Here is a 26,083-nt window from a genome sequence, read left to right as displayed (position 1 = left end):
ACAGGCCTTCTCTTCAGCATGACAAAGTGCCCGAGGGGTCTGGCCCTAACCACTGAGAGTCTGGCAAACCTCACACCCCCAAAGGGTTCTTTAGGAAAGAGCCGGGACACTTCCCACTGGAGGGGAAAAAAACCAAATCACCACAGTTCATGGAAGTTTAAGTAGTGCCACTGAGGGTGCTTGTCACCCTTAAATCGAGCACCTGGTTGCAATAAAAAGTTGAGGGACTCAGAGGGCTGTTCAGGCCTGGGTCTTCACCTGCATTTGCACATGCAAAGCACAATACCATCTTCCAGGCATTAACTTAGGGCAACAGTCCAGCTCCATCCTATGTAACCAAGCAGCGACCAGCTGAGATGACCAACTTCACTGGCCCTTCCATGCTCCCACCTGACTGCTTTCACACAGCTCTTGGAGCAGTTATTTCTCCTAAAGTCCAAGAGACAAAGATGCCTCAAAGACCTCTTCCTGCAGATCAGAAACGATCCTTCAGGAATGATATGTATGATGGTCAGTGTTAGTCCCAGGGATTTTTACAGACACCAAACAGCAGACTGAAACCTGTTTCTGCTATTTTAGAAAAACAGAACTGCTTCTCACCTTGGGAAGCAGAGGAGCACATATGTAGCAGTGGGAGTGTCTCCACAGATACCCAACATCTGTAAGATCTTTGATAAAGGGCCCACTCCCTTTCACCTTGGCCCCTCCAGCTGGCCCACCGATGGCAGACCCTAACTTATCTGAGCTAATTCAGAGCAAATCACTTCAGGAAACCAAGACCTGCACCTAACTCCTCATAATGCCAAACTGATTCTGCCAGCCAAACCCATTCTACCAGCAAATTTCCCACCAGTTCCTTTGCACCTCACCGATCAACAGCTCTCACTAAGACAGACAAAATCCAACTCTGAAACCCTAATTTGATGGTGCAGAATGAATCCATGATATCCCTCCCCAGGGGCTCAGACAGCCCTCGCTGCACACTGGGAGACAAAAGAAAGGATAAAATGGAGCTCTCCCAAAAGGCACATGTAAGGAAAGCAAAATGAAACATGTACCACAGAATACCCAGGGTAAGTAGCAGCAGGTCCCAGCCCTGAAAAGAAGTGTGCAGACCACAGAGCCAAAATCAAATGCCCACATATGTGGAGGTACAAGAGGCTTTTGTCTCTTACAGTAGAAGTCGCTGCAGAATATAGACCAACAAATACCAACAAAGCACATTTCACTGGCAGTCCACAGACTGCATGAAACGTACATACATGCACATGCACACACTGAGGTCAAGCACAAGCACCAAGGACTTTCCCCTAGACATCTTTGAGGAAGCCAGGCAGGTTTTTCTCCTGCTTGGCAAGAGAAGAATACTGTGTTCCTTGGTATTAAAGAGCCATCTAAGGGAAACTCTGACCTGAACCAGAGTTCTGAGAACAGGATGCCATGCTGGGGAAAGACCATTTCTGGGTACAGTGTCATTTACTTCTCCTGAAATTTTATATTCACTCTTCGCTTCTAGAGGGAAATGTTGAAGCATTTCTGTTTTGAGACCAATGAATACACTTTTAAGACGTGTATTATAAGCATTTCTTATTTATTAGCAAGTCTTCACAAAAGGGGAGGGATTAAGTTTTCTATTTATGGAGACAGAGAGCTACACAAAGGCTGAGTGATTTGCCCGGGGTTACAGGTGAATCAGTGGTAGGGACAGAACAAGGTGCCCTGACTCAGAGGCACCTGCTGTCAGCACAAGGCAATGCCACCCAGCTCTTACACTCCCTGAAGCCAGGCTTAAGTCATCCTCTCCTCATGACACCAGTCAATTCCCAGTCAGCAAGTGCCTGTCAGGAATTCTCCAAAACACCAAGAAGAATGATGGATTTTAAGAACCAATTATACCCAACAGAAGATAACCCCAAGGAAAGGAGGTCTGAGGCACACAGAGGAAAGCACTTCCCAACCTGTGGAACACAGATGCTCTCTGAATAGATACCTCCAAGACATGTTTCACATCTTTCATATCATCCTTCCCTTCCCCACATGCTCACAGAACTCTCCTATGCAGAGTGAGAGCAATTGCTTACACACAAGAGGTGTTTCTATATCCTCAGCTCCCAGTAATGCAGGTTAGCAGCTGGTAACATGGAGGAAGAGGCAGCACTGCATTTCTCCTGTCAGTCATCTGTAACAACTCCACACACCACTGTGTGGGAAATCCCAAAAGCTTTCTGATACAGACAAGGCTCATATCACACAAGTAAAAAGAATGCTTCAAAAGAGGGGCATGAGCTTCAGGAAAGATCTGCAGCAGAGCAAAGATCCCTACTAAAAGACAGACCAGTCACGGATCAGTTAGTTCCTCTGCATCACTCTACAGTTATACCAAGTCTTCCAAAGCAGCATCATCAGTACAGATGGAAACTTAGACAACAAAGTTAAAGCATGCTGCTGCACCACACAGCACTCACCTTGCTGCCTATATCTTCTCGCTTGTTCCCAGGTTTGCTTCTCCTCAGCTTAATGGAAGGGGAGCGAAGAAGATTTTTGATCCGACTTGTTATCGTAGACCCTTCGACTGACATCATCTCCAGGTGCCACGGAGGTGTTCACCCCACACACAGGCTGTGCCTGGGGAAGGAGCCCAGGCTTGAGGCAGAAACACCGATGTGCTCAGCTTGGCTCCCACGCATTCACATATCTCTCAGCAATTCTGCTCGGGAACTCCGCTCCTGTTACACTGCAAAGCTATTCACAGAGGCTGGCAGACTTTCCTTTTGCAGATTCCAGAGGATCAAATCAGCAGCAATCTAAACTGAAAGATGCACCGTGAGTCAATAGGATATTCACAGTAAATTGAATTCTAGCCTCATTCTTTGAAAGAAATATGAATGCAAGTGCTTATAGGGATGGAGGCAGCATTACTATTTTCAGAGGTTTCCACACAAATTATCATCCATTTAGTATCAATTAACACATCTACACCAACTCCCAAATCCAAAACTGAGATTTTGCACTTCAATATCATCTTACGACAAAGACAAAAATTCCCAGCCCTTGCTTTAGCTCCATACACATCCATTCCACCTTATACTCACAGCCTGGAAAGCACAATGCTGTACTTGACTATTAAACACCGAGTCGCAGAAAAACCCGAGAATACACACGGGGGAGTTTTTAACTCTCACAAATCTATCTCTGTTTTAAGTCCACACAATTACATGGTGTGTGACACCAGATAATAAAGGCATTTGATGTTTCCACGTCCCCCCACCCCTATTTATTAAGTGAATCAAGGAGGCACTACAGCTGCTGCCAAGGATTACAGACCCCCGGCCAAGACCATCACCTTTCCCGAAGTAGCCGGTGGTGGCCGAAGGGAAGAGGGATGCAGTCAGAGCCTGCAGTGAATTATCCTCTCGGCTTCTGTGCAAAATGGGGGCGGGGGGAAGAAAGAGAGAAGGAGAGACAGAAGAGAGGAGAGGAAGAGAGAAACGTCCAAGCCTAACGGCAGCCTCCTCCCTGCGGTGGCAGCGCTGCGGGTGAGGGGCCGCGCCTCCTCCCCCCGCCCCAGCTCGCCCCGCCGCGTTGAACCTCTCCTACCTGCGCCCAGGAACACCGATCCCGGCGCCCACGGTGCCCCGCCGCGCCTGCCCATGCAGCCGGCCTGCCCCGAGGAGGGGCCGCGGCGCGGGCCGCCCCCGCGGGCGGGGCGGGGGCCGTCCCCTGGGCGGTGGCGGCGGGGAGGGGGCGGCAGCGAGGGGGCGGGCGGCTCTGCAGTGCCCGGTGCGGGCCAGGCGCCGGGGCCAGGCCGGGACCCGCCCGCCGAGCCCGCCAGCGCAGGGCGCGCGCGCCCGCCTGTCCCGCCCGCCCCGGCCCCGGCCCGGCCGCCCGGCAGCGCTACGGCGGCCCGCGCGGGCCAAACCGCTGCCGGGGGGCGGCGGAGGGAGACGGGAGGCGCTGGCGGAGGGATCGCAGCGCGGCTGATCGTGCCCGGGCTGTGTGGGAGGGCCCGTGCCGGGCCGTGTGGGGGGCCCGTGCCGAGCCGTGTGGGGGGCCCGTGCCGAGCCGTGCCCGGACCGTGTGGGGGACCCGTGCCCGGCCTGTGTGGGGGACCCGTGCCCGAGCCGTGCGCGGGGAGGCCGCAGGCGGTGGTCGAGCTCAGTCGCACTCTAATGGGGATCCGAGGATGCGTCTCCCACGCAAGGGCCAAGTGAGACCCGGGGCAAGGTCAAAGGCACGTTAGAGGCCCGTTCTGCCGTGCCTGCCGCCCCTCAGGACTCATGGCTGCGCCCTTCGCCTCCACCGTGCCCTGACACCCTGTCCATCCTGTCCATCTTTTGCAGAAATGGAACGTGGGCTGACTTAACATGCAAACTTCATATGGTCGTTCCCAACAACAACCAAACTACACGTGCCAACAGCTAAGCAAATGTGGAGCATCCCTTGAACAGCAACACCAGAAATTTGGAAAATTGGTCCATACATAATGCAAGAGGTAGGACAACAGCAGTTGTCATGTAACCCATCTCAGTCTCTCAAATGGGTTGAATTGTTGGTGAAAATTAGTGTATCTGCAATTCAACTGCACTGTTTGCCGACCCTCTGTCTGTAGTTGTTCCTTTCAAACAAAAGCGTTCACAAATTTTGGGTGTTTCCTTCCCCTTCAGAGTGGGTCCGCACACCACGCCTGGGGTGTTGCTGTTGCTGTTGACTGCCCCACACACCTGCCTGGCCATTTCTGGCTGGTCACCACATCCTGCCTGTGCCACAACAGGAGCCTCCTGGGGAATGACAGGGAAGGGGACCGTGAGACCATGTCACCATGCTGCTCTGGGGTGGGAGAGGGGACAGAGAATGTCACCTTGTGCCCCCATAGTGTAGGACAGCTGACACTTCACATCTGGAGTGTGGATCTTTTACTGGAGCTGTGATGTTCACAGAGGTTGTGAGGAGGCTGCTGGCAAAGCCGCACCCATAAGCAGCTGAGCTGGGTATTCCTGGATGACCACGGGACCACACAATGGCATGGCAGGGCCCCACTGCATAGGTTCCCAGCTATGAGGAAGTCCTGAAGATCTTTCTCCCCTCAGCTCTTCAAAGTTTTTGTCAGGAGTCTGGCAGCCTGCTGGCACATCAAGACACCCATGGAATCAAAAGTTTGGACACTTGTGTGCTGGATCCTAGCAGGTTAGAGCCTAGAAGCAAATACACATCAGGCCAGCAAGAGGGCTTTGCCCTGGGGCTGTCTAATACCTGTTCCCCAAGGAAGAGTTCAGGAGGCACTATGCTAATTCCTTTGCTTCCCAAGTGGGAAGAGAGACAGCTGCCCTACCATGCCATGGCAGCTACTAACCACATGAGAGGAGGTGGGGAGGCAGATTTCACAAGCCAGCCAGCCTGAATTGCTGTCTGAGGGCATACATATAGGATGTAGCTCTCTCTCTTTCAGCCCAAAGAGATGGCATGTATTAACACTGGTCACACCACAGTCCTGAATGGGTGAAGGAAACCAGCCTTTTGTAGCATGGGAAAGTCCTGCTAGCTCCCTCTTCCTTAACGTGCCCTGCCATTTACTGCAATTTGTCCTACATCCTTGGAGTATCTTTCTGGCTCCCTATTGCCTACTGTGGGTGACCTGCTCCCTTTTCTGTCTTTGGTGGCTGTCCTGTCTTCAGTGACTAACTCAAACCCAGACTGCTCATAGCCATTGGAGATAATCCTTCCAAAAATAGAGGCCATGAAAATTTGCTGAAGTTCAGGCAGAGATTTACAATGACAAATGATCCACATGGGTTATGGTCTTCCCCATGGTAGCCAGCACACTGCCAGCATCACAGCCTGTGACTGTGAACCTGCACCACCGGAATTTCAGGAAAAGTTTGTTTGCATTCCAGGTGGGATTCTGAGCAGGCACAAGGGCTTGCAGGACTAGGATCTTAAGGTTTATCTGGTCAGAAACCTTCAAAAATTGATGAAAACACCCATAGGGCATACTTCTAATCTTTATCAGTAACTTGCAGGAAGTGAATTTAAAATGTCAGTGTCTAACCTTTGATAGCTTTTGTTTTGATACATGTGCTAGAGAGAAATCAGTGCTTGTTGCTGCATCACAATGTCATAAGGTTCTGGGAACTATGGCCTTTTAAAAGATATAAAATTTTGTGGGATTTACAACAAAATTGCAAGAGTTGGCAACATTGCAATTGTTTTTAAAATGGAAGTATTTGATGTCTATGGAGCTAAGAGTGTATATATAGAATCATGGAATCATATGAGTGTCTTAGCTTTCAGCCCCTGACATAGTCTGCAACCTGAGAGGAGGCACACAAGAAAAGGATTCTTTTAGAAAACGTGAATATTGTCCATTCCTACCAAAGCTCTTGTCCTATTGCTCAACAACAGTATCTTTATGCTAAGGGTGAGGAGAAACTCATGAAGGAAACCAGGCCTGCTGTTTCAGCAAAATAAAATCCCTCTTCTAGGAAGATTTACACATAGGGTTAGCTTAATCCAGGCTATCAGTTCTAGTGAGTGGAACTACTCCCAGTGGATGTGGAGTTTGAAAAGGGCACTAGCCCGTACAGGACTGGGACCTGGCACTGTACAGGAAAAAAAAATGTAGTCAATAGTTCTTAAATTTCTGCTGTTCAACACTAAAACATCAGAGTCATCACATTTGGGAGAAGGGCATATATTTGAGAAAGAGCTGAGGGATGTCTTTGAAAACAAGGGACAGCTGAGATGTATGCTTGGGAGACGCTGTTTAATGCAAGTAGAATTGTTCCTCTTTTGCTGGAAGCTGAGCACAGCACAATGTGATTTGTGATTACAATTCTTTGTGTCTGTGAAGTGACTGGAGACAGGCTAACTCTGAAGCATCACTGAACTTTTAAATTCACTGAAAAGGAACTGGGACAGGGAACGGATGTTTCTGATTTTCAGACTAAAGCATACTATCTTTCTAGTTATTTTTAAAGCAGCATGAAATGTCACAGTTTCTTCAGTTTGTCCTAAAGAGAAAGATCTTGCCAGTGGTTTTAAAGAAACTTTTTCTATAGTTTCATTAATAAAAACACTTGCTCTTTTTTCTTTGGTCTCAATAATACAAAAGGGAAACAGGCAGGAAACACCAGTTTCCTTTAGGTATTGCAGTACAAGTCTCACCACATACCTGTTTAATTGTTAGACATATAGGATTTCCCAGTTGTAGTATCAAATTTATGGAAGGTTATGAAAGTGAAAAACCCTTGCACTGACTCTACCACCACCGGAGCTTTAGCTGGAGTGAAACCAGAGCAGATGATGCTGTCCTGCATGGCTTCTGTTCTCCCAGCCCTGTCCTCCAAGAAATACCAACCCACTTGAAATGGAGAAACTGCTTTTCATCCAGTGGCATGACTAGAAGCAATTGGTAAACCTGCTGCTCCATGACAAGCTTCCTGATGTTGCTCTTGCTCGTGGTGTCCAAAATAAGCTTTCCTATGGCAGCAGTCAAGCTGGTAATCTGCTGGCCAGCCATTGTGTCAAAGCTCATTAAAGATGCATGTGTGGCTTGTGCTGGGGCAAGTATTTCACTCTGTGCTCACTCACCCCAGTACTTGCTGCTGTTTCTTTTGTTGTGCCATTATTGCCTCCTCGCTACTGCCACAGATTACCTTTATTTCTGAACAAGGCTTAGCATGTTCCTGTCGGGCCTATCTCCACAGGGCAGTGCCTTGACTGAGATCAGTTAATGATAACCAAAAGCAACAGGACTTTCAGCTTCACTCTAGAGTCATGAATTCTTCCTTGACAGAAAGGATAATGTACCATGAATAAATTATGTCATTTATCTTTGACGTTTCCAGCATTTGGTCTTGAATTATGTGTTCTCAAAGAGGTCTTTCTGAGAGATGTCTTAAATAATGAAAGAACAGATGCCTCAACAAATTAAATGCCATATTTTTAAGCACTTGGTGATGAAGTATCTGAAAATGTTTTTCTCTGTTGCAGAAATCCTCTGTGCTTTTCTAAGAAACAGGATTTTGCAATAGTTCTGTTATCCTGTAGGGCTCCAAGCAAAAGGAACATTTTCTGGTTAAGAAAAATGTTACTTTTCTAGTAAAAAAAGTTACTTTTCTAGTTAAGAATATGGTGATAAAATAAGAGCACATAAAAGAAGACACAAAGCAACAGAGCAGAAGTGCTACATGAGCCCTCTCAGTGTGATATTAAACCTTTCCTTTGAAATTGTTCTCCTTACAACTCTCTTCTCACTACCTGTGGCAGGCAGGGAGCATGGGCTGAGTCTCCAGGCAGCCGTGCTGACACACTGAGAGCAGAGGTAGTCCCGTGAGTGGATACACTAAATGCTTTCCAAACTCTCTGTGTGATGGGGCTGCAAGGTGCTCTGTGCCTCTGAAACCCTGATGTGCTGATACCATGTCGCAGCCAAGCCCCTGGGTGGTAGCTTGCTCAGCTTGGGGTTTTGCCATTTTAAATTTGTTTTCTTTGTCAGAGAAGCAGATCTGAGAAAGGATTTCATTTTTTCAGAAACCAGGGTCCTGGAGTTGACCTGCTCTCTGGTACTAGAGGGAGCTCCAAACTGGAAGCTGTGGCAACCAGCATGAGCAATTGAGGCCAGCTCAGCGACCAGGTGAGTTAGTCAGGGAGCAGCATCACACTCATGCAGATTCATAGCTCCCACACAGCTTAGAGGATGGGTTGATCACCTGCACATGTGCCTGCAGAAATAGTAGGGACAGACATTTTGCTCCATGCCCTCACTGCTATGCTCCTTAGCAGCTTTCTGGCCAAGTGATGAGTAGAGAACATATTTTTCTCACAAGCTTTAAAGTCTGTGTAAGAAAAGCATTTGGTCTTCTTCTGTAAGAGCTGCCTATCCTCCAACCTCCAAAGGACCATAGTGCTGCTTTCCAGTTAGGATAATGACCGTCATTTCAGCCTCACAGGATGTTGATTCAGCAGGGTCATTATGGCTTTTTCCTCATGTTGACTTCTTGTTAGAGCAGTGAACAGAAGGCACTCAGATGTGGAGAGAGGGTGGAGGAAGAAAGATAAACAGCTTTGGTCTAGTCCATAATAAAAATAACATATATGTAAAATATATGAGAAACTAGACAGGTAGAGTGTAAAAGAAAAGCAGCTACCAGGCAGTATACAGAGGGCAGTTTCATGTTTAACTTTTCTCCAACCATGAAAATGACTGAGAACTTAATAATAATTTCATTATAAATCTCTTAATTAAATGTGAATTTGCCCTGGCAAAAGCACCAAGAATTCTTTTCTGGACATACAGAGGTCTCCAAAGCCCAATGTGTCAGGTGATGAAACCCAAACAGAGTTAGTTGTTTTTGTTGCCTTGTTTGCTGGCAGTGAGCTTTGTCCCTTCCTCTCTCTCATTTATTGCCACAGCTACAAGGGATAAGCAGAATGAGTTTCTGGAAATTGTTTCCAACCATAGCTTAGGCCTTTTTAACAGGCTCCTGATACCTGACTTAAAATGTTTAGAATCCAGCCAGCAGTTACACGGGATCTTTTCTTCATCTGTTCCCACTGAAAAGTCATGTAAACATCTATGGTTCATAATGCATCCAGGGAGAATATGCTTATATCATAGATCCCAGCTGTGCTTTAAAAAAAGAAAAATATACATGCATGAATGCCATTCAGCTGGTTGCTAGGAAATTGTGCTGATAAAGAGAAACCATGGGGAATGCAAAAAAAATGTGTAGTATAGAAAGTTCAGCTGAAGACATAAAGTTACTGCTTAGAAAAGGCTTGTCTCCACTAAGGACTGATAGTTTCTGGAATAAGACAAAATGTGTAGAGATGTACTTGTAAATCCCAGGCATAGCTACACTCATTTTTTTCTGAATTAGAAGAATGTCCCCTAAACTGAAGGAAAAAATTACAAATCCATTTCAATTTTGACTCTGCTATTGTAACAGGTGAACTAGTCTGCTTATGTCTCACTCCTGTATTTCAAGGGATCAGCAAAACCCATGCCCTCAATTAAAACTATTTTTAACATAATTAGCAAAGTGCACTCAAGTGTCCATTCAGCTGCCAAAGCAAGGCCACATTCTGACTCACCTGGTGCCCGAGGCACATGTGCATCCGGTGCACAGTCAAGTCCACTTTCAAGCCTTCTGTGCTGTGGCAGATATGATTGATTTTAAAAAAATCTGTGCTGGCTGACTGAAGCCTGGAGGAATGGCTGCTGGACTTCCCACAGCTACCTTGGGCAGCACACACGGTGAGTGGTGCTCAGCAGAGCCTCAGCAGCACCTGAGTGCTGCAGGGGCAGACAAGCCTGGCAAGGCACTGCAGGGGCCAGGGGCTCCCTAAGAGCAAGGCCACAGCCCCACTACTTCTGTTCCCCTCTGCTAGTACAACATTAGTTGTGTGAGCAGCTATCCCCACTAGCTGTGGCCCGGCCCACACATTTGTGCATTAGCCAGCTTGTGGAGGGAGATAAATGATGTTACAACCCTATTAAATTTCCACCAGATGCAGGACCTGTCTTTGTTGTGCATTTCTCAGTGGCAGGGGCTGAGAATGCTATGCAGTAGCTGCTGAATGAAAATGTGTTGTTCTTCCTGCTGCCTGAGTGGAAGTAATGAGGGAGGATAAACATCAAGTACTGAGGCAAAACTCCGCTCAAACACTGCCTGGGCTGGTGAGCTCAGCACCATCACAGCTTTGGCTGGTCAGACAAGCCATGATATGGTACCCAGGCTAATCCCCAGGGGTCCTCTCAAGCTTAGATCTAGCAGAGTCTGGCCCCATTTACACACAGGACCAAATGGTCTCAAAAGCCGTTGGTGGGACTGCAGTGTTGCATGAACTCTGTCACTTTTAGACCAGTTTTCTAGGACCTTAGATGTGGGTAGAGAAAAGAGCAGCACCGTGCAGATAGGAGAAGGCTGTCTCCCATTGACTGGACAGGTGCCAGGGCTGGCAGGCACACAGAGATTGGATGTTGGATACTCCTACTTGCAAGGGGAGTCCAGATCTGAAAACCACATGATAGGAAAGCATTAGACTGAACTGGTACTTAAATAGGGGATGCCAAATCCTTGTTCCTGTTTGTAGGACTTATTTGTCCTCCATTGTTCTCCCTAATTACTGCTCTCTGGAAATACCTACCACAGGATGAAATTACCATTGAACTCTGTGAGAAGGGATAAAGGCCTCCCTTAGAGCAATCACTTTATGCCTTTCCCAGTTTTGGGCCCATAAACTTTTTTGAACAGGGCTTCAGGCATCTTCATGCTTCATCTTGTTGGCAGTGGGTTTAAGGTGTTTCTGAAAAGTAGCCAAGAAGAGCTACTTTCCACAAATGTCCTAAAAATACTTGCAAGGGCTCACTGAGCAGAGGCTGAAAGTGCTGCTTGACTGCTCTAAGATCACCAGAGGCCAGTTCACTGTAGAAAGGTTGGGTTGAGCTATGTCATGTTGGACCAGGTTAGGTTAGAGAGAGCTCCTTACTGTTACAGGCACAGAAAAGGATCACAAGATAGGTTTTCCAGCATGTGTTAAACAACTGATTGTCCTTCACTTGTCCTCCCTCTGGCAGCATAAGCAAGAGCATACAAAGTAACCATCTTCACTCCCAGACTGTTCTGCAATGGAAAGCCGGGAGCTGTTATTTTCCAGGTTCTGCCCTCACAGAAGAGGCCTTGCAGCTTTCTATGGGGCTAAGCATCAGACAGGAACAATGCCACCGTATTGCTTGGCAGATGTCTGCCTGAATGTTCTTATGTGTTTAGGCCAGCTCTGCACAGACTTCATGGATGGCACTCAGCACAGAGGCTGGCCCTGGCCCAGGGACCTGAAAGGAGAGACGCTTGCAAACCCCTCTCTGCTGAGCTGGTGTTCCCAATGGCCTGCTGTCTAACCTCCCCCCACTCCCCAAGAGAATGTAGGTCACTGTTCACATTGTTTTCCTCTGAGCCTCGACCGTTCCTGTTTTGCCACTTGGTTTGCAATTAGCCCATACTTTTGTAATTGACCTAAATAAGCCTGTTTGTTTCATTTTCCTCCATCCCATGCTTTATGTTTCCAGAGAGTTGTAATTAATAAGAAGGATGCAGCATGAATATCTTCTGCAAGCCCAGAGTGGGCAGTGCCCTGGCTGAAGTTAGTCCTGCTCTTGATGCTCAGCAGCAAGCTGACAACGTAAACCAGAACTCAGGCAGCTTTGGGTTTTGCCCTGAGAAAAAGACAGCACGACAGATCTTACAGCTTGACTGTGCTGTATGGCCTCCACAGACGCCTTTTATTGTTACTGCTGTTAGCAAAATGAAAGAACTAGAACAACACTGTGAGCAAGCAAATAAGAAATCCCTCCGATAACAAGTGATGTCCCAGCGTTATACTGCAAGCCATGAAACCCACCCATTTGTATCGGTTTTCACAGCTGCTCACTTTGCTCTCACAACCACACTTAGCACAGTGATGGTGTTCTAAATTTCCTCTCATGTCACAACCCTGCCCTCCCCATGATGCATGAAGTCTGAATGCTGGAAAATCAAATGCAACAGAGCATGGAAGTTATCCCACTAAATCTCTCGTGCCGTTGGGCAATACTCAGCTGGACAGGTTTCAGGCACCACTTTTTGCTTCAGTTTTCCCATCTGTTCTCATGAACTCCTGCTTGGAGAGGAACATCTCATGAATGTTTCCTTTATTTGCACTACTTTTTGCCTCTCACATCCTTAAAAGACAGAAGTAAACATCAAAACAAACCTTGCAAGAGAGCTTTTCCCAAAACTTCCTGTTGTGTTCCAGACCCTCCCGCAGAGATGTTCTGCTGCTTCCCACCGGGGTGCCCATCTCTGTGTTCCCCTCCTGCAGGCAGGGCTGTGTTGGGGTCCATATGTCAGGTTGGCACAGAGGTCAGTACCAAGGCCCATAGGAGTCACAGAGCCTGTAGAGGGTTTAGCACTGTGGTGTCCCTGAACACCAAGCTCCAGCCTCTCACTTCAGAGATGCTGGAGGAAGGCACAGGGAATGGAAAGCAAACTACATGTCATGCTGCTCAGAAACCAAATACCAGAAATGTTCGCACTGCATCTATTTGTAGTTTTCCTGATGTGTTACCAATATCCTACCTAGCAGTATGCAGTCAATGTCTGTCCCTTTGCTTGGTTCTCTAGAAAGACTCTGAGAGGACTTTAGTAGGTATCAGCTGCAAAGCACAACTTGGTCCCAGGGCAGACTCTGTCCAGCAAGCTGAGAGATGACATAGAAATAGGCACAACAAGAGCTGTGGCATAAGGTTGTGGAACTGGGGTTTTCCAATAAGACTAAATTTTGTACCCACCTCTAACTTGATATCCTTGGGAACTAGGGCAACAAATTACCATAAACCTCTTTTATAATCCCCTCCATTTAACCTCTTGCTCCTTGACACAGACTTTGAGATCCAGGTTTCCCCCTTTCTCTGTAATATACCTTGGCTTGCAAAATTCACTGTGCAGAACAAAATCTGAACTTTCCACTCCCCATGGCAACCATAATTCAATTAAACAAGACAAACCTTGGACAGCAGTTGGTCCTTGGACAGGACATGGTATACTAAATACGATACCAGCAGGAGGAGAGTGAAACACAAAACTCATGAAACAATCCTGTTAAAAGAGAGTTGGCAAGTGGGTGCCCTTCAGGACAAGGACACACACAAACACACATGATCTGCCCTTTCTTTAGTCCAGCACACTTCACAGAGATGACAACAAATAGGAAGGACCGGGATTAATGGCAACTTTTGCGTGCTTGCAAGTCTATCTGAAGAGCCCCCAAGTACACATTCAACTTGTAGGGATGGATGCATTTGTTCCCTTTGCTAATGTGCAAATACAGGTCTGACTAGGGATGCTTTCCTTAAGCAGTGCCAATGTGGGCAGAAAACAAATGTCAAATACAAGAAAATTGCACACAGCCCATTAGTCATCTGGCAGGACAACTGACTGAGAGGGAAATATAAAAGTATAGCCAGATCACACTCTCACGGAGGTGAAAAAAAGAAAACATGGTGACTAAATACCAAAGTCATGGCAAACCCAAATATTATTCTCAGAATGACTAGAATTAGGAAGGCTAGAAGGCAGGAAGCAATAGCCTAGAAATGTTGCCCGGGAAGGGGCACTATCTCCATCCCTTGAGGTTTTTAAGTCCTGGATGGAGAAAGACCTGACCAGCCTGATTTGATCTAATGACTGCCCCTGCCCTGGACAGGAAGCTGGACTGTAGATCTCCAAGGGCCTTTCCTATGTGAATTTTTCTGTGGTCCTATGAGTGCCTGTGATTCGGCATACAGAGAAGGCAACTACTGACATTGCCATGACAACAAACTGGATTTCTGCTGGTCTTGCAGCTTCCTGCAAAGAAAAGAGTGCATGCTTCCTTGAGAGAAATGCTCACAACCCCCCCAAGATTTACAGCACTAGATTCATTGGACCTTTGCTTTCAATCTAATTAAAGAATTAATAGATATCAGCTTGTTGCACAGTTCATTTCTGCTTCTGCTTCAATTTTCTTTTTTTTTTAAAGATAGTGAAGAGAAAATTACATGCAATCTTGCAAAAAGAAGATAATTACATCCTCCCCCTTGGGGAGACAACCAAAATGGCTTCTGCCAAATACTCCCAGTGCCAGTGGGAGGCAGCCAAGGCCAGCTGCATGTGGCTCAGCACAGCCAGCCCAGGGCTGTAAAGCATTTTCCTTCACCATTTGCCCTGTGGTCTTCCTAAATAGAAGCACACGAAGCTTAACACTTCCAATGTTTTGTTCAAATACTGCAAATGAAATCTCAGCTGCAACAACCAGGAGCTGAAAACTGGGAGCTGGGCAGATCCAAGGCAGTGGTGCTGCTGTGGCCAGTCACACACCCGGGGGTGGTGGTAGGGCTGTGTGACCTGCAGGGGTGTTGGCCTGCCTGAAGCCCCTGTGGGCTCCTGGAGCTGCAGGCAGAGGATGGGGTTGTGGGACTTGGCTACCACAGCTTCTGCCCTGGCAATGCCCAGGGGACATGAGAGCACTGGGGCCTGAGGCAAGGCAGCTGCAGCAGCAGCTCTGTGTCCAGCCACACAAGGGCTCCGCTCCCTGCCACGTCTGCCTCGCACCCGGGTGCCAGCAGCACAGAGCACCCTCAGAGGCAGAGGAGTGCTTGGTTTCCTGCAAGCTCCCCACTTGCAATGTCTGCCTCTCAGCCAGAGCCAAGGATCCAGCCCCCTGGGACTCACCTTCAGCCAGGAATAACTTCTGACTTGAGGCAATTTTAGTAGGTCACCAATGCCGCTGGCTTTTTACTTTGGCAGTTGTGCTTTTCTTCCTCACTCTATGAAAATCGAGTTTTCTTTCAAACATGAATGTAGCCCTTGTAAGCTGATCTGCAATATAATTATTTTCTCCCTTGCTCAGCAAACTTTGTGAAACTGGACATTTTCCCCATCAAAGCCAGACAATGAGGCCTTGTCTACACTGGAGCACAGTAGTAACAATTCCCACTGTGGCTGCCATCAGTTCAGCTCGCTTGGTGGGAGCCGTTTATTAAATTTTTTTCCTGAAGACTAAGCCTCCTGGTTCAAGTTGATTGCCCCACATGTTAGAGCCACAAAACATTTGTGGGGTGAGATTTTTTTTACCATGGGTATTCAAAAGCTAAGGAAGAAAACTCAAAGCTTTCCAAAAGCAGTCATGAGCTGTAAGTCCGCTTGAGCCGTTTTTCAAAACCATTGTAATCTAGAAGTGCAGACACTGGATGGGGAGCAGGAGTTAATCATTGTCCTTGCAAAAGGTTTGCCAGCACCTCCTTTTCCTGTCGTGGTTTTATAGCCAGTCACCTTAACAGCAGTTAAAACACAATCACATCACAACTGCACCATTAAAAAGGGTATCAAAATAACCAGAGCAGGAAAATCGTACAGCTGTTATCCATCTCATATGTGGAAACCTTCACATGTGTTTGAAGTTTACTGAAGCTTGCCCCATCTGAAATTATCCAGCCCCACAACCTGTCCCCCCATCAGAGGCCACACCACCACCTCCCACACCGCCCAAACCTAGCCAGCCGTGGCCAAGCCAGCAGCTGCCCCCACCCTGAACCCGAAGGGTACGCGGACTCTATGGACCCCCATCCGTCCCAGTGTCCTGCTCCCACGCAGGGCTGCCCAGGCAGGGGGACCTTTTCCAGGCCTGCTGCCTTTCCAAGGCTGAACACACAAACGTGGCTCCAGCCAGGAGTCCCAGAGGGACACTAACGGTTGATCAAATCGTGTTTTACTCTAGCTACATAACGTTTTATAGCAACTTCCAGGTCCAGCACAGCTCAGAAATAAGGCACAGCATTAGTTCACACCTTTTCAAAGCTCAGCACTGCCCATGCCTCCGGCTTAGGCAGGAACAGACAAGGGAGGGCCACGGGGGCCAAGGGCTCGTGGCCGAGAACAGGACAGCTTCACCCGTGCCAAGCAACAGCTCCTGCAGGAAGAGGCACCTTTAGCTGCTGTTTACACAAACAGTTCCAGCCTTCATTAGATACCAAAAGAAATCAGACACCTTGTCTCCATTGAGGTTTTTCCTTCAGAAGAAAAGAACCTCAGCAAGGAATTCCAGAATCCCTTCAAAAATTTTACTGCGCTGTTTTAGCACTCCTTAGGTTGGAACATGTTTTGTAAATACAAAGAGTACAGCTGGCAAGCCCTCAGCCATGCAGAGGGCAGGGTGAGCCAGAGGGAAGCAGAAGAGGGCAGAGGGATTGGCATGACACTGCTGCTCTTCAGAAGAGAGAACCCAGCACATGCTCAGCAGTTGACTTGGTGCCAAAAGGCGAGTGTAGCCACAGGCCTGGGCTTTGAGGTGCTGGTGTGTGTTTCATGGCAGGCCAGGGAGCCATGCAGGAAGCAGCAGGGTCTAAGCCCCTTATTCCTTACACAGTGGATGGGGCTCAGAGGTCCAGGCCTGAGCAGGCAGAAGGACTGGTGGAAGGAGGGGAGAAAGAGGAGCACCTGCCCCTCCAGCCAAGAGCAGCTTGTGCAGCTCCTGCAAGGGGCTCTGGCACACAGGGCACAGTGAAGGCAGCAAGGGATGGGTGGTGCAAGAGCTGGCAGCAGCTTCCCCAGCTGCTTCTGCCAAACTATTGAGTCAGCTCCCACCCTTCTCTTCTCACTGCTGCAGGAAATCCTGGCCAGGCACTGAAATGGAGGCTACAGCAGCACGTGCTGCTACAACAGCCTTCAGCGGACAGCAGTGTGCTGTTCTAAAAACACCTGTAAAGCTCTTACTGTCCTGCTAATAGGCTTCTTGTTAAACAGAACAGTCAAGCTGCTACAAATCAAACAAGTCTTGATCATACTTTCACTCTGCAGAAGGTCCAGGAGAAGGGGAGGTGGTCGTCAGTCATCCCATCCCCATGGCCTGAAAATGCACTCTACTGTTCCATAAACCAGCCAGCTTGTGTGGTGCATTCATCCTCCCTTTTGGTTTTTTATGTAGATTGGGTCCAGCACAATTTCAAAACAAAATTCTGGCCTCTTTTTTTAAAGATGATTGGTATTAATAGTGTGGTTACATTTTTTATCTAAAAATAATCACAGATCACTGGATCTGAAAGTCCAGGGGACCAAAGTCCATTCTCCAGATCCAGTGGCACCTCAGAGGCACAAAGAGTTTTATATCCTTGCAGTGCTCAGCTGCAAACTGGAACCCATTGCTCAGGTAAGCTCTGCAGACCCATGTGAGCCTACAGACTTTGCCCAGAAGCTTTGTGTCCATACAGCCCCATGCCCCGGAGAAGCCAGGGAAGAGCTGCACACCCACAGGTTTTGCTGCTCTGCTGTGGGCAGCCACAGCCCTTCCCCAGCAGGCCTGGGGTTTGGCCAGCAGGACAGACCAGGAGGAACTGGGCAGGCTGTTTCCTACAGCTGCTGTCTAAAGAGTTAATCGGTGCTGAAAGCGCTAAAAATGGCACACAGCTTATGCCTGCATATCTTTTTTTAGCTGCTATTTAATTGCCTGGTTTCAGCCCACGAGGCACAGCACGGGCACTTGCCAGGGGCACCGCTCTGCGTCACACAGGGGAACTACAGGGAGCCCTGTGCTCGGCAGGGTCGGGAAACGAAGTCTAAGGCAGCAGGAAAGCTTTTCTCCTCCTTCACGGAGCTGGTCCCAGCAGGCTGGCAGAGAGACTGAGCCCTGCTCTTACAGCACAGCAGCCTGCCTGCTCACACCCACGTAGCTCTGACCGCCCCTTGATACACCCCCCACCACATCCACATCTTACACAGGCAGGGATCCTGCTCCCCGGCAGCTACTGCCATGCTGAGAGCTGAGACAGCTAAGGCAAAATGCTGCCTTTGGGTTCAAGTCTCTCCACTCTCATTTCCAGCATCTACCTTACATTAGAGAGCCAGGGCCAACAGCTGCACCCTCGAGGAACCACAGTCCTGTATGCTGACAGCCCTACAAAAAACAGGGAACCCTCACAAGAGCAAGATGTAGCAGGTAAGTGACCACCATTAAAGCAAGGACAGGTCTTTGAGCTTTGTGTCACAGCAGCTCTGCTGGCAGCACCAAAACAGGGGACAGTGGGGACATTTCCAAACACACCAGCACAGGTGAGACACCCCTGGCTGGTGGGCTGGGTGCATAATTGGATTAGACAGACACAGCCATAGGTCCCAGAGGCCTCCCCAGCACCGGGATGTGGGATGTGCTCACGCTGATGAGCCTGCAGGAGGTGCTGGAGGCCTGGGGCAAAGGGCTCTCCAGCTGCCTGAAACACTGCACGGAGGGTCGTGCTGGCAGCCTGCGAGGCTCAGGTGGCTGGTCAGGAGGACACACTGAGGCTTTCCTCTTCATCAGAAAAGACCCAGTCAAGTGGAGACTAAATCCTTCTAGGGTATAACTCCATCAAGAGAATGAAGACAGGAACACCTCCAGAACAGCTCTCATCAGGTCAGACACCTCCAACTCCCAGCAGACACAAGAGGGACAACTAAAATGCAAGCTGAGGCACCATAAACTCCAAATGAACAGGAACAGTCAAGTACACTGTGGTGTAACAACGCCTTCTTGGTGAGTAGCAGCAGTTAAAAGGGCAAATAGATGAGGCACTGAGCTCAAGTGACAACAAATGGCATTAAAATTCCTCCACTACCATGACCCCAAATGACAGTTATTAATTTAGTTTCCATTCACTGCCAATTATGGACAAACTGGTCCTGCACATTTTGGATTGCATTTATGGACTCAAATCTGGCTGTAGCATCAGTTACTGCACAGGCTGCCTGTAACTCTGTATTGTCAACAGAGTTTATTTGTACCACCATCTGCATCTCTAAGAACACAATGAATATGCTGAAAAACACAGATCCCCAGCACAGATTGTTGGCCTCTATTAGAAAGTTCTTTCCGTTGCAAAGCTGCCTGGATATACTTCATGCTCATATTTCTTTCTATTCCAAGAAGTAACTTTAGCCCTTAAAATAAGGAGTAATAGGATGAGACCTTGCTGAAGGGTTTAATGAGAAATTTCAGAAAATATGTTGACTGTGTCAACCATTTTTATTAATTAATTCCTGTAAGGTCTGATGTTCCTCTTTAAATAAAAATAAATTCTGTGACATGTCTTCTCCAGTCAGCTGCTTACCCTCACGTGTAGCTGTTCTCCTCACTGTATTTTCTTTTCTCAAGTCTGTAAGACTAACTTCTCATTTGTAGAAATGTACTACATAATGAAGAAAAAAATACCACCAAAAAAAGGAAAAAACCAAACAAATCCAACCAACCAATCAACAAAAAAAAACAACACAGCCCCTCAACCAACCACCCACCAAACAAAAACCAATCCAAATAAAAGAACTCCCACACACTTTCAAATATTATCTTCCAATCACTGCATGTAGAAGCCATAGACAGCTACTTGTTATGGGCATTTTATCTACTTCTTTTTAAAAAGCATCTCTCCTCTGACACTTAAAGGCAGATCTGCAAACCTGTTCCCATTAGGACCACTCTTGTGTTCCTTCTCTAAAGGAAACAGATACAAAAGATAAACCCAGGCTTGAGGTTAGGGTAGGGAATCTAAGCTTTTCTGTGGGCTTAATCTCTCAGCTCTTTTTTTTTCTTTTTGTGCCATGACCAAATGTTAACCCCCTTGGCTTCCTGCTCAAGGCACATCTCGCAGAAAAAAAAGTCCCTCCCTTTGGTGCCATTTCTGCGCTCAGCAAGTCAAGATCCCCTCTTACAAGGGATTTCCTGCATACTGCTAAGACTAAAGGGAGAAATCTCTGAGTTGTCTGATCACTTGAACCAAAACCCAACGTTTGAGCTGCCAAGACTTGGGCCTCAGAGCATTCATGTACCACTTGCTCAGGTCCAATGCCACATGTCACCAACAGCCCACCATGTCATTTCTGCTCCCCCTCTCTCCCTGCAACAAACTTTCAGAGCCAGTTTCTAGTTGACCTTGATTGGTTTATTTTAGTTTTACACTTTGCCCCTCACATACAGTTAAGAGTCTTGTACTGTTAGATTTCTACAAAAATATCAATTTTCCAAAAGCAAAAAAGAGGGAAAGATATATTTTAATATATAAAAGGAAAAAAGCTAAATTTGACATTTCATTATATTCTTAAAAACATTCCAGTCTATTTACAGATGTGTAAAAAAACAAAGAAAATCTCCAGGTCTCTTGGTCAAGCAAGAGCGTGCACCTTGCAGGGGCTTCCTTGTTTCTCCTGTTTCCAGAATCTTCTCATAAAGTGTTATATTTTATGATTATTGCCTCAAATGACAGCATATGTAATTTTTAAAATGTTTGGGAGCTTAAGGGAAGAGCAAAGAGCCAGCATTTAAACTCATAGCAAAATAATGTGCTGCAGACACAAGACAGTGAAACGAGCAAAACCCAAGAGCATTTCAAACATGCTTTGTTGGCTGGTAGAACCCATCAAAGATCTTTCTCGGAACCACACCAAATGCCACCTTTTACAGCCAGACTGGGGGGCTGTTCTTAGTTAATTTTCTAGTAACATTTAGGGACCAAAAGGTTTTGCTGTCATCTTGACATCATTACATGTTTACTGCAGTAAATTATTTTTTCTGCCCAATGTCAAACAGTAAATTCACATACAAAAATTTTATACTCCCAGATAATAAACAGAACATCCTCAAAAGTTCATTTTTTTTTTTAGATCATGTGTGATCGGTTATCATGTTATAGCCTCTCTGTCCCACAGAGAACACACAATTCTGTGTGATAATTAAAACTGGCTGTTCGGAACCATAAAAAAAATGAGGTGCAGAAACAAGGGTTAGTGATTAGGAATTTAAAAGTAATCACAGAACAAGTCTTGCTGCTGTTTCTTGCACAGGAGGAATGAAATCTACTGGAAAAACAAATTACTACAAGTTAAAACAGTAAGCAACTTCAGCCTATTGGAAATACTCAGAACCAGATTCCCAGGTAAATACATTTGAGTGTGATGTAGTGCTAGTAAAATAATTTAGTTACTCCAGATTTCTACTAGTTTAAAATAAGGTTAAAAATCCTTAATAAGAAGAAACATTTGTTTCTACTAGTTTAAAATAAGGGTTAAATCCTTAATAAGAAGCAACATTTATTTCTACTAGTTTAAAATAAGGTCAAAATCCTTAAAAAGAAGCAACATTTGTTTCTACTAGTTTAAAATAAGGGTTAAATCCTTAATTAGAAGCAGCATTTCTTTCTACTAGTTTAAAATAAGGTCAAAATCCCTAAAAAGAAGCAACATTTGTTTCTACTAGTTTAAAATAAGGGTTAAATCCTTAATTAGAAGCAGCATTTCTTTCTACTAGTTTAAAATAAGGTCAAAATCCCTAAAAAGAAGCAACATTTGTTTCTACTAGTTTAAAATTTAAAATAAGGGTTAAATCCTTAATTAGAAGCAGCATTTCTTTCTACTAGTTTAAAATAAGGTCAAAATCCCTAAAAAGAAGCAACATTTGTTTCTACTAGTTTAAAATAAGGGTAAAATCCTTAATTAGAAGCAGCACTTCTTTCTACTAGTTTAAAATAAGGTTAAAATCCTTAATTAGAAGCAGCATTTCTTTCTACTAGTTTAAAATAAGGGTAAAATCCTTAATAAGATGCAACATTTGTCTAATTACTTACTGGGATTGTAAATCCCCTTTCCTAAGGCATTAAGTGACAACTGTAAGACCCTGCAGGACTCTCATAATGACCTCAACTCTCTTTTCCAAATCACTAATACCAGACTTGTATGAAATATTAGAATAGCAAATATGCAAAAGGCAAAAGAGAGTTGTATGTAACTATTTTAAAACACTGTTTAGAATGCCTAGGTGAAAAAATCTTTTTTAATGTAGTCTCTGGAGTAACTTTACACACGCTGGGCTTGAAGGGCTTCTCTCCTCTGTGGCATAATATAAATAATAAAAATGCTGAGGAAACACCCAAGGTATGTTTATTCCCTGATGGATCTACCCTAGACATGGATCCAGAAGATGCAGCCTACTGAACAGGGCTATGGTTGTACAAACACTGCTCCCTCACTGTGGAAGAACATCGCTCGCAACACCTGCACAACCTCCGTGCCGGAAGGATGAAATTCCTGGATTACTGCATCACCAAAAATGGGCAATTTGGATGGCAGGGGGTAATCCCAGCTGCTGTTGCTGGAACAGTTAAGAAATGGAATTACATTCCTAAACATAAAACAAAATGCACCATCGAAACTGTATGATTTTCAAATTTCACGGCAACATTTTTTACCTTTTTGGAACAGTTAAGAAGCCCCCCAAGCGCACCGTAACTCATATTTACAAACTTGATAGGAAAAGATTGTGTATACTCATTAACAAATCATCTCTCCGAGGCTGAAAACTTCATTTGTCAAGAAAACTATGAAAACAGAAATTGTGTACAAAAATATAAATATCTTTACAGTCTGCAGGCCCCTCACAGTTCAACAGCTGAACAGTGAAGAGCATCTACAGGTTATTGAGTAAGCAGTGGCAGAGAAGAATAAAAAATACATCTTGTGATTCAATACTGCCCTATTTCCCTGGTAATGAGCATTTTTGTTGACTTTTTTGCTATACACAGCTTGTGCAAATGCAGTGAGAAACCTCTGAGTACCTTTCCTGAATTTATAAAGAAATGAAAGGTTTGGAAAGCTATACACATATTTTCATATTTACACTCACATGTACACCTCGCTCACTTATGCCAGGATACAAGACTCCTGAAAGCATTTTCTGTGTTTTCACAAAGCAATACTTGGTGTGAACATTCCCAGCCACCACACACATCTTGAAGAATGACAGAAGGAAAGAAAATAGGACCTGGGAAAACACTCGAGTTACTTCAGCAATGTATTTAAAGACCTAGCAACAGGGTGGCCACATTTTCTTTCAACTCTGCAATTTTTCCTTACGGATATCCTAAGCATCAAAGGGGGAAGTATTTGTGTGGGGGCAGGAGGTGAGAGTGAGGACAATATTATTAAAGTTAACATACTGTCCTCCTTCTAATTACATCGGGAAATGCGGAAATGTGTTTTTCTTCCCCAGCAGTGAGAGTTGTCCATGTTTATTAAAATTTTCTGTGCATAAGCTCTTAAAAAGTCTCTGCTAGAGAACTATCTAGCACCAAAGAAAAAACCTTTTCACTTCAGCCCTCTGCAGTCTCAGATTTCCCTTCTGCTGTTCTAGGTATCAACTTTGAGAGTAACTACAACCTGATTTCTGCATATTTAACATATTCTGCAAATATTAAAAGAAGCAAATATGAACAATGCCATTTCTGCATAGATAATTTGCCTGGTACAAAAACAGATAATGCTTTTTTTTTCCCCCACAAGACAGCTGCCTCCCTACTGGGGAGAGAAAAAAAATCTCTTTCAAAAGCTTCAATTTCTTAGTCCCTCAATAAACTATTCCTGCGAAGAACCCAATTCTGGAAGGATACCATGTGCCCAGCAATGGTTATAATCATCTTTGTTGTCTTGAGAAGGGGAAGGAGAACACCCAGAATACAACAGTGAGGTAAAAGTACATCAACATGCTTAAAGTTTCCTAACACTTACTTGACAATTTGGGGCCTGCCCCTCAGATGAACACAGTACTGATGCTATACAGAAAACAAGTGTTGCAGACAATGGAGGCTGCTGAACAATGACACTGGCCACACTGCTCTAGACCTCTGTTCCAGTCTGATAAAAAACATCTGCTCTTATTTGCCTGCTGAACTTGAAGGCAAGGTCCCAGCAGTATTCAACTTCGCAGCCACAGGTGCTAATGTGGGCATTACTTTGTTATCCTGTCCTTCTTGAAGAGTTGCAGGTAATGAATTTTTTACCCCACTAGGTGCCAGTTTTGCAACTACAGGTGCCAGTAAGGGCATCACTTTATTACTCTGCCCTTCTGAGTCCACTGGCAGACTTGCCACTTTTAAACCAAGTGGTGCTAGCTTCGGCATGGGCCTCCACGACTTGTCAGCATTACCGGCTTCTGGATTAGTCTTCATCTGCAAAACTGGTGGAGTCACGTTAGTGGCATCTGACAGGGTTGTTACTGTTTTGCCATTCCCACCACTAGTTACAGACAGATTGGAAAGTGGATTCTTCATTTCAGTACCTATCACTATCTTTAAGACATCTGCCTCAGATGAAGGCTCCCCTGAGTTCTTGTCCCCATCACTAAGGTCATCATCTTCCAGGTGCAGCAGGAGGGGGCTTAAAGAGCCACCACCTCCTGGAACTTCAGAAAGGTCCTTAAAACTGCCTCCCAAATGGCCAAACTCGAAGGAAGATCCATCTGTAGCGGAGAGACCACTGGCTGTTCCCCGACGAGCTTCTGCACCTTTATGAGAGAAATCTGAGCTGAGGGCACCAGGCAGCTCAGACATGGTTGAGGCATCATCGTTCAGCTGCTGGTTGAGGAAGGCGATTTCATTGAGCAGCGAAGTGAGGGTTTCATCGGTGTCATCACTCTCCTCAATGCTGCTCAGTATCTCACTTGTATCCAGGTCTGCTTCCTCCATTGCTGATGCTACTTTCCTCAATTCCATTTCTATCCTAGAATCTTTGATCTGCAGCTTGCGGAATGATAATTCTTTGGATTTTAATCTTTCCCCTCCAGAATCACCATCTTTCCTCCTCATCTGGCTTCCTACAAACTCACCAATGCAGAGCTTTTTGCTGAAGGACTCTGGGGGTTCCTTTGTACATGATACATTCCAGAGTTGTGGAAGGACATCTTTATTTTCAAAGAAAACCTTCTTTGGACCTGTGGTATTTTCTCCATCTCCACCACTGTCTCCCAGACATGGTTTGGCTTTTTCTTCTGAAAGGATGTTGTCACTATTCATAGTTTCAAGGGGGGCTACAGCCAAGGATTGCTCAGAAGCTGGAGTACCTGCAGCTGCTGTTGCATTAGAATTTTTGCTTCGGTTCAGGTTTAGATTCATGCCTGCTTCAGCAGCCAGTGATGTTACATTAACAATCTTTGGCATCATGAATGAATCTTCACTTTCTGCAAAACCACACAAAGCAGTATCCATTAGGGTATGTGTTAACTGCGAGGTAATTCCTAAGTAAGTACAATTAGATTATTTTCAGGACTTCCTCAAGTAAACTGCAATTTAGACTGCTTACACAGCTCTGGTCAACTGAAGGTTTAACACACCAATAGCTTCATTTTCAACTTGTAGAACAAGAGCAAGCTCCAGTGCAACCAACTGCAATGCTTACAGTTCAGATGGTGATGCACAAGGCAAACAAAATGAGAATTTTCCCTCTTACTGTTTTTTTATGCTTTGTTTTTATGATCACATCTTGCATTACTGTTTTTGTGCACTACAGAGACATTTCAGGGACTAAATGATTACCTATTTTCTGCCTCCTAGCCATTCCCTGTTAATAGCACTGAGATTTTTCCCAGCCCTACATCTGAAGCGAACTTTCCTTTTATGCCCAAACAACTACAAGGAAGCAGAAAGCGAGTGGCTTGCTTTCAGCACAACAGATGGCAAGCAGAACCCTGCTGGCAGGAACCACCCCACACCTAGATCCAA

The 26,083-nt window shown here is 45.8% G+C and overlaps 2 protein-coding genes and 1 long non-coding RNA gene across 15 annotated transcripts in view; 1 reads left to right on the top strand and 2 right to left on the bottom strand.

Moving 5' to 3' along the window:
• The window catches only part of MAPKBP1 (mitogen-activated protein kinase binding protein 1), a 101,592-nt gene extending 97,886 nt beyond the window's left edge, over nucleotides 1-3,706 (bottom strand). For 3 of the 4 annotated variants that reach the window (XM_059849505.1, XM_059849507.1, XM_059849508.1), the window contains exons 1-2: nucleotides 3,598-3,705; nucleotides 2,466-2,809 (exon numbers count right to left, since the gene is read on the bottom strand). In XM_059849505.1, the coding sequence (XP_059705488.1) occupies nucleotides 2,466-2,582 (117 nt within the window). In that variant the 5' untranslated portion in view covers nucleotides 2,583-2,809; nucleotides 3,598-3,705. Of the gene's footprint in view, nucleotides 1-2,465; nucleotides 2,810-3,597 lie in introns of all 4 variants that reach the window. The other variant, XM_059849506.1, reaches the window with a different exon arrangement.
• A 258-nt stretch (nucleotides 3,707-3,964) lies between these two features.
• LOC132328983 (uncharacterized) lies at nucleotides 3,965-14,478 on the top strand. The gene is made up of 3 exons (XR_009486931.1): nucleotides 3,965-4,492; nucleotides 8,530-8,632; nucleotides 11,579-14,478. It is a non-coding gene; the product is annotated as an uncharacterized LOC132328983 (long non-coding RNA).
• Nucleotides 14,479-20,460: 5,982 nt separating this feature from the next.
• Nucleotides 20,461-26,083, bottom strand: part of MGA (MAX dimerization protein MGA) — a 60,402-nt gene continuing 54,779 nt past the window's right edge. For all 10 annotated transcript variants that reach the window (XM_059849494.1, XM_059849493.1, XM_059849499.1 and 7 more), the window contains one exon: nucleotides 20,461-25,542. In XM_059849494.1, the coding sequence (XP_059705477.1) occupies nucleotides 24,242-25,542 (1,301 nt within the window). In that variant the 3' untranslated portion in view covers nucleotides 20,461-24,241. The remainder of the gene's footprint in view (nucleotides 25,543-26,083) is intronic.

The sequence above is a fragment of the Haemorhous mexicanus genome, chromosome 6 (assembly GCF_027477595.1).
Source record: "Haemorhous mexicanus isolate bHaeMex1 chromosome 6, bHaeMex1.pri, whole genome shotgun sequence".
Classification (NCBI taxonomy): Eukaryota; Metazoa; Chordata; class Aves; order Passeriformes; family Fringillidae; genus Haemorhous; species Haemorhous mexicanus.
The sequence above is the reverse complement of the archived record's forward strand: the minus strand, read 5'-3'. Positions and strand labels throughout refer to the sequence as shown.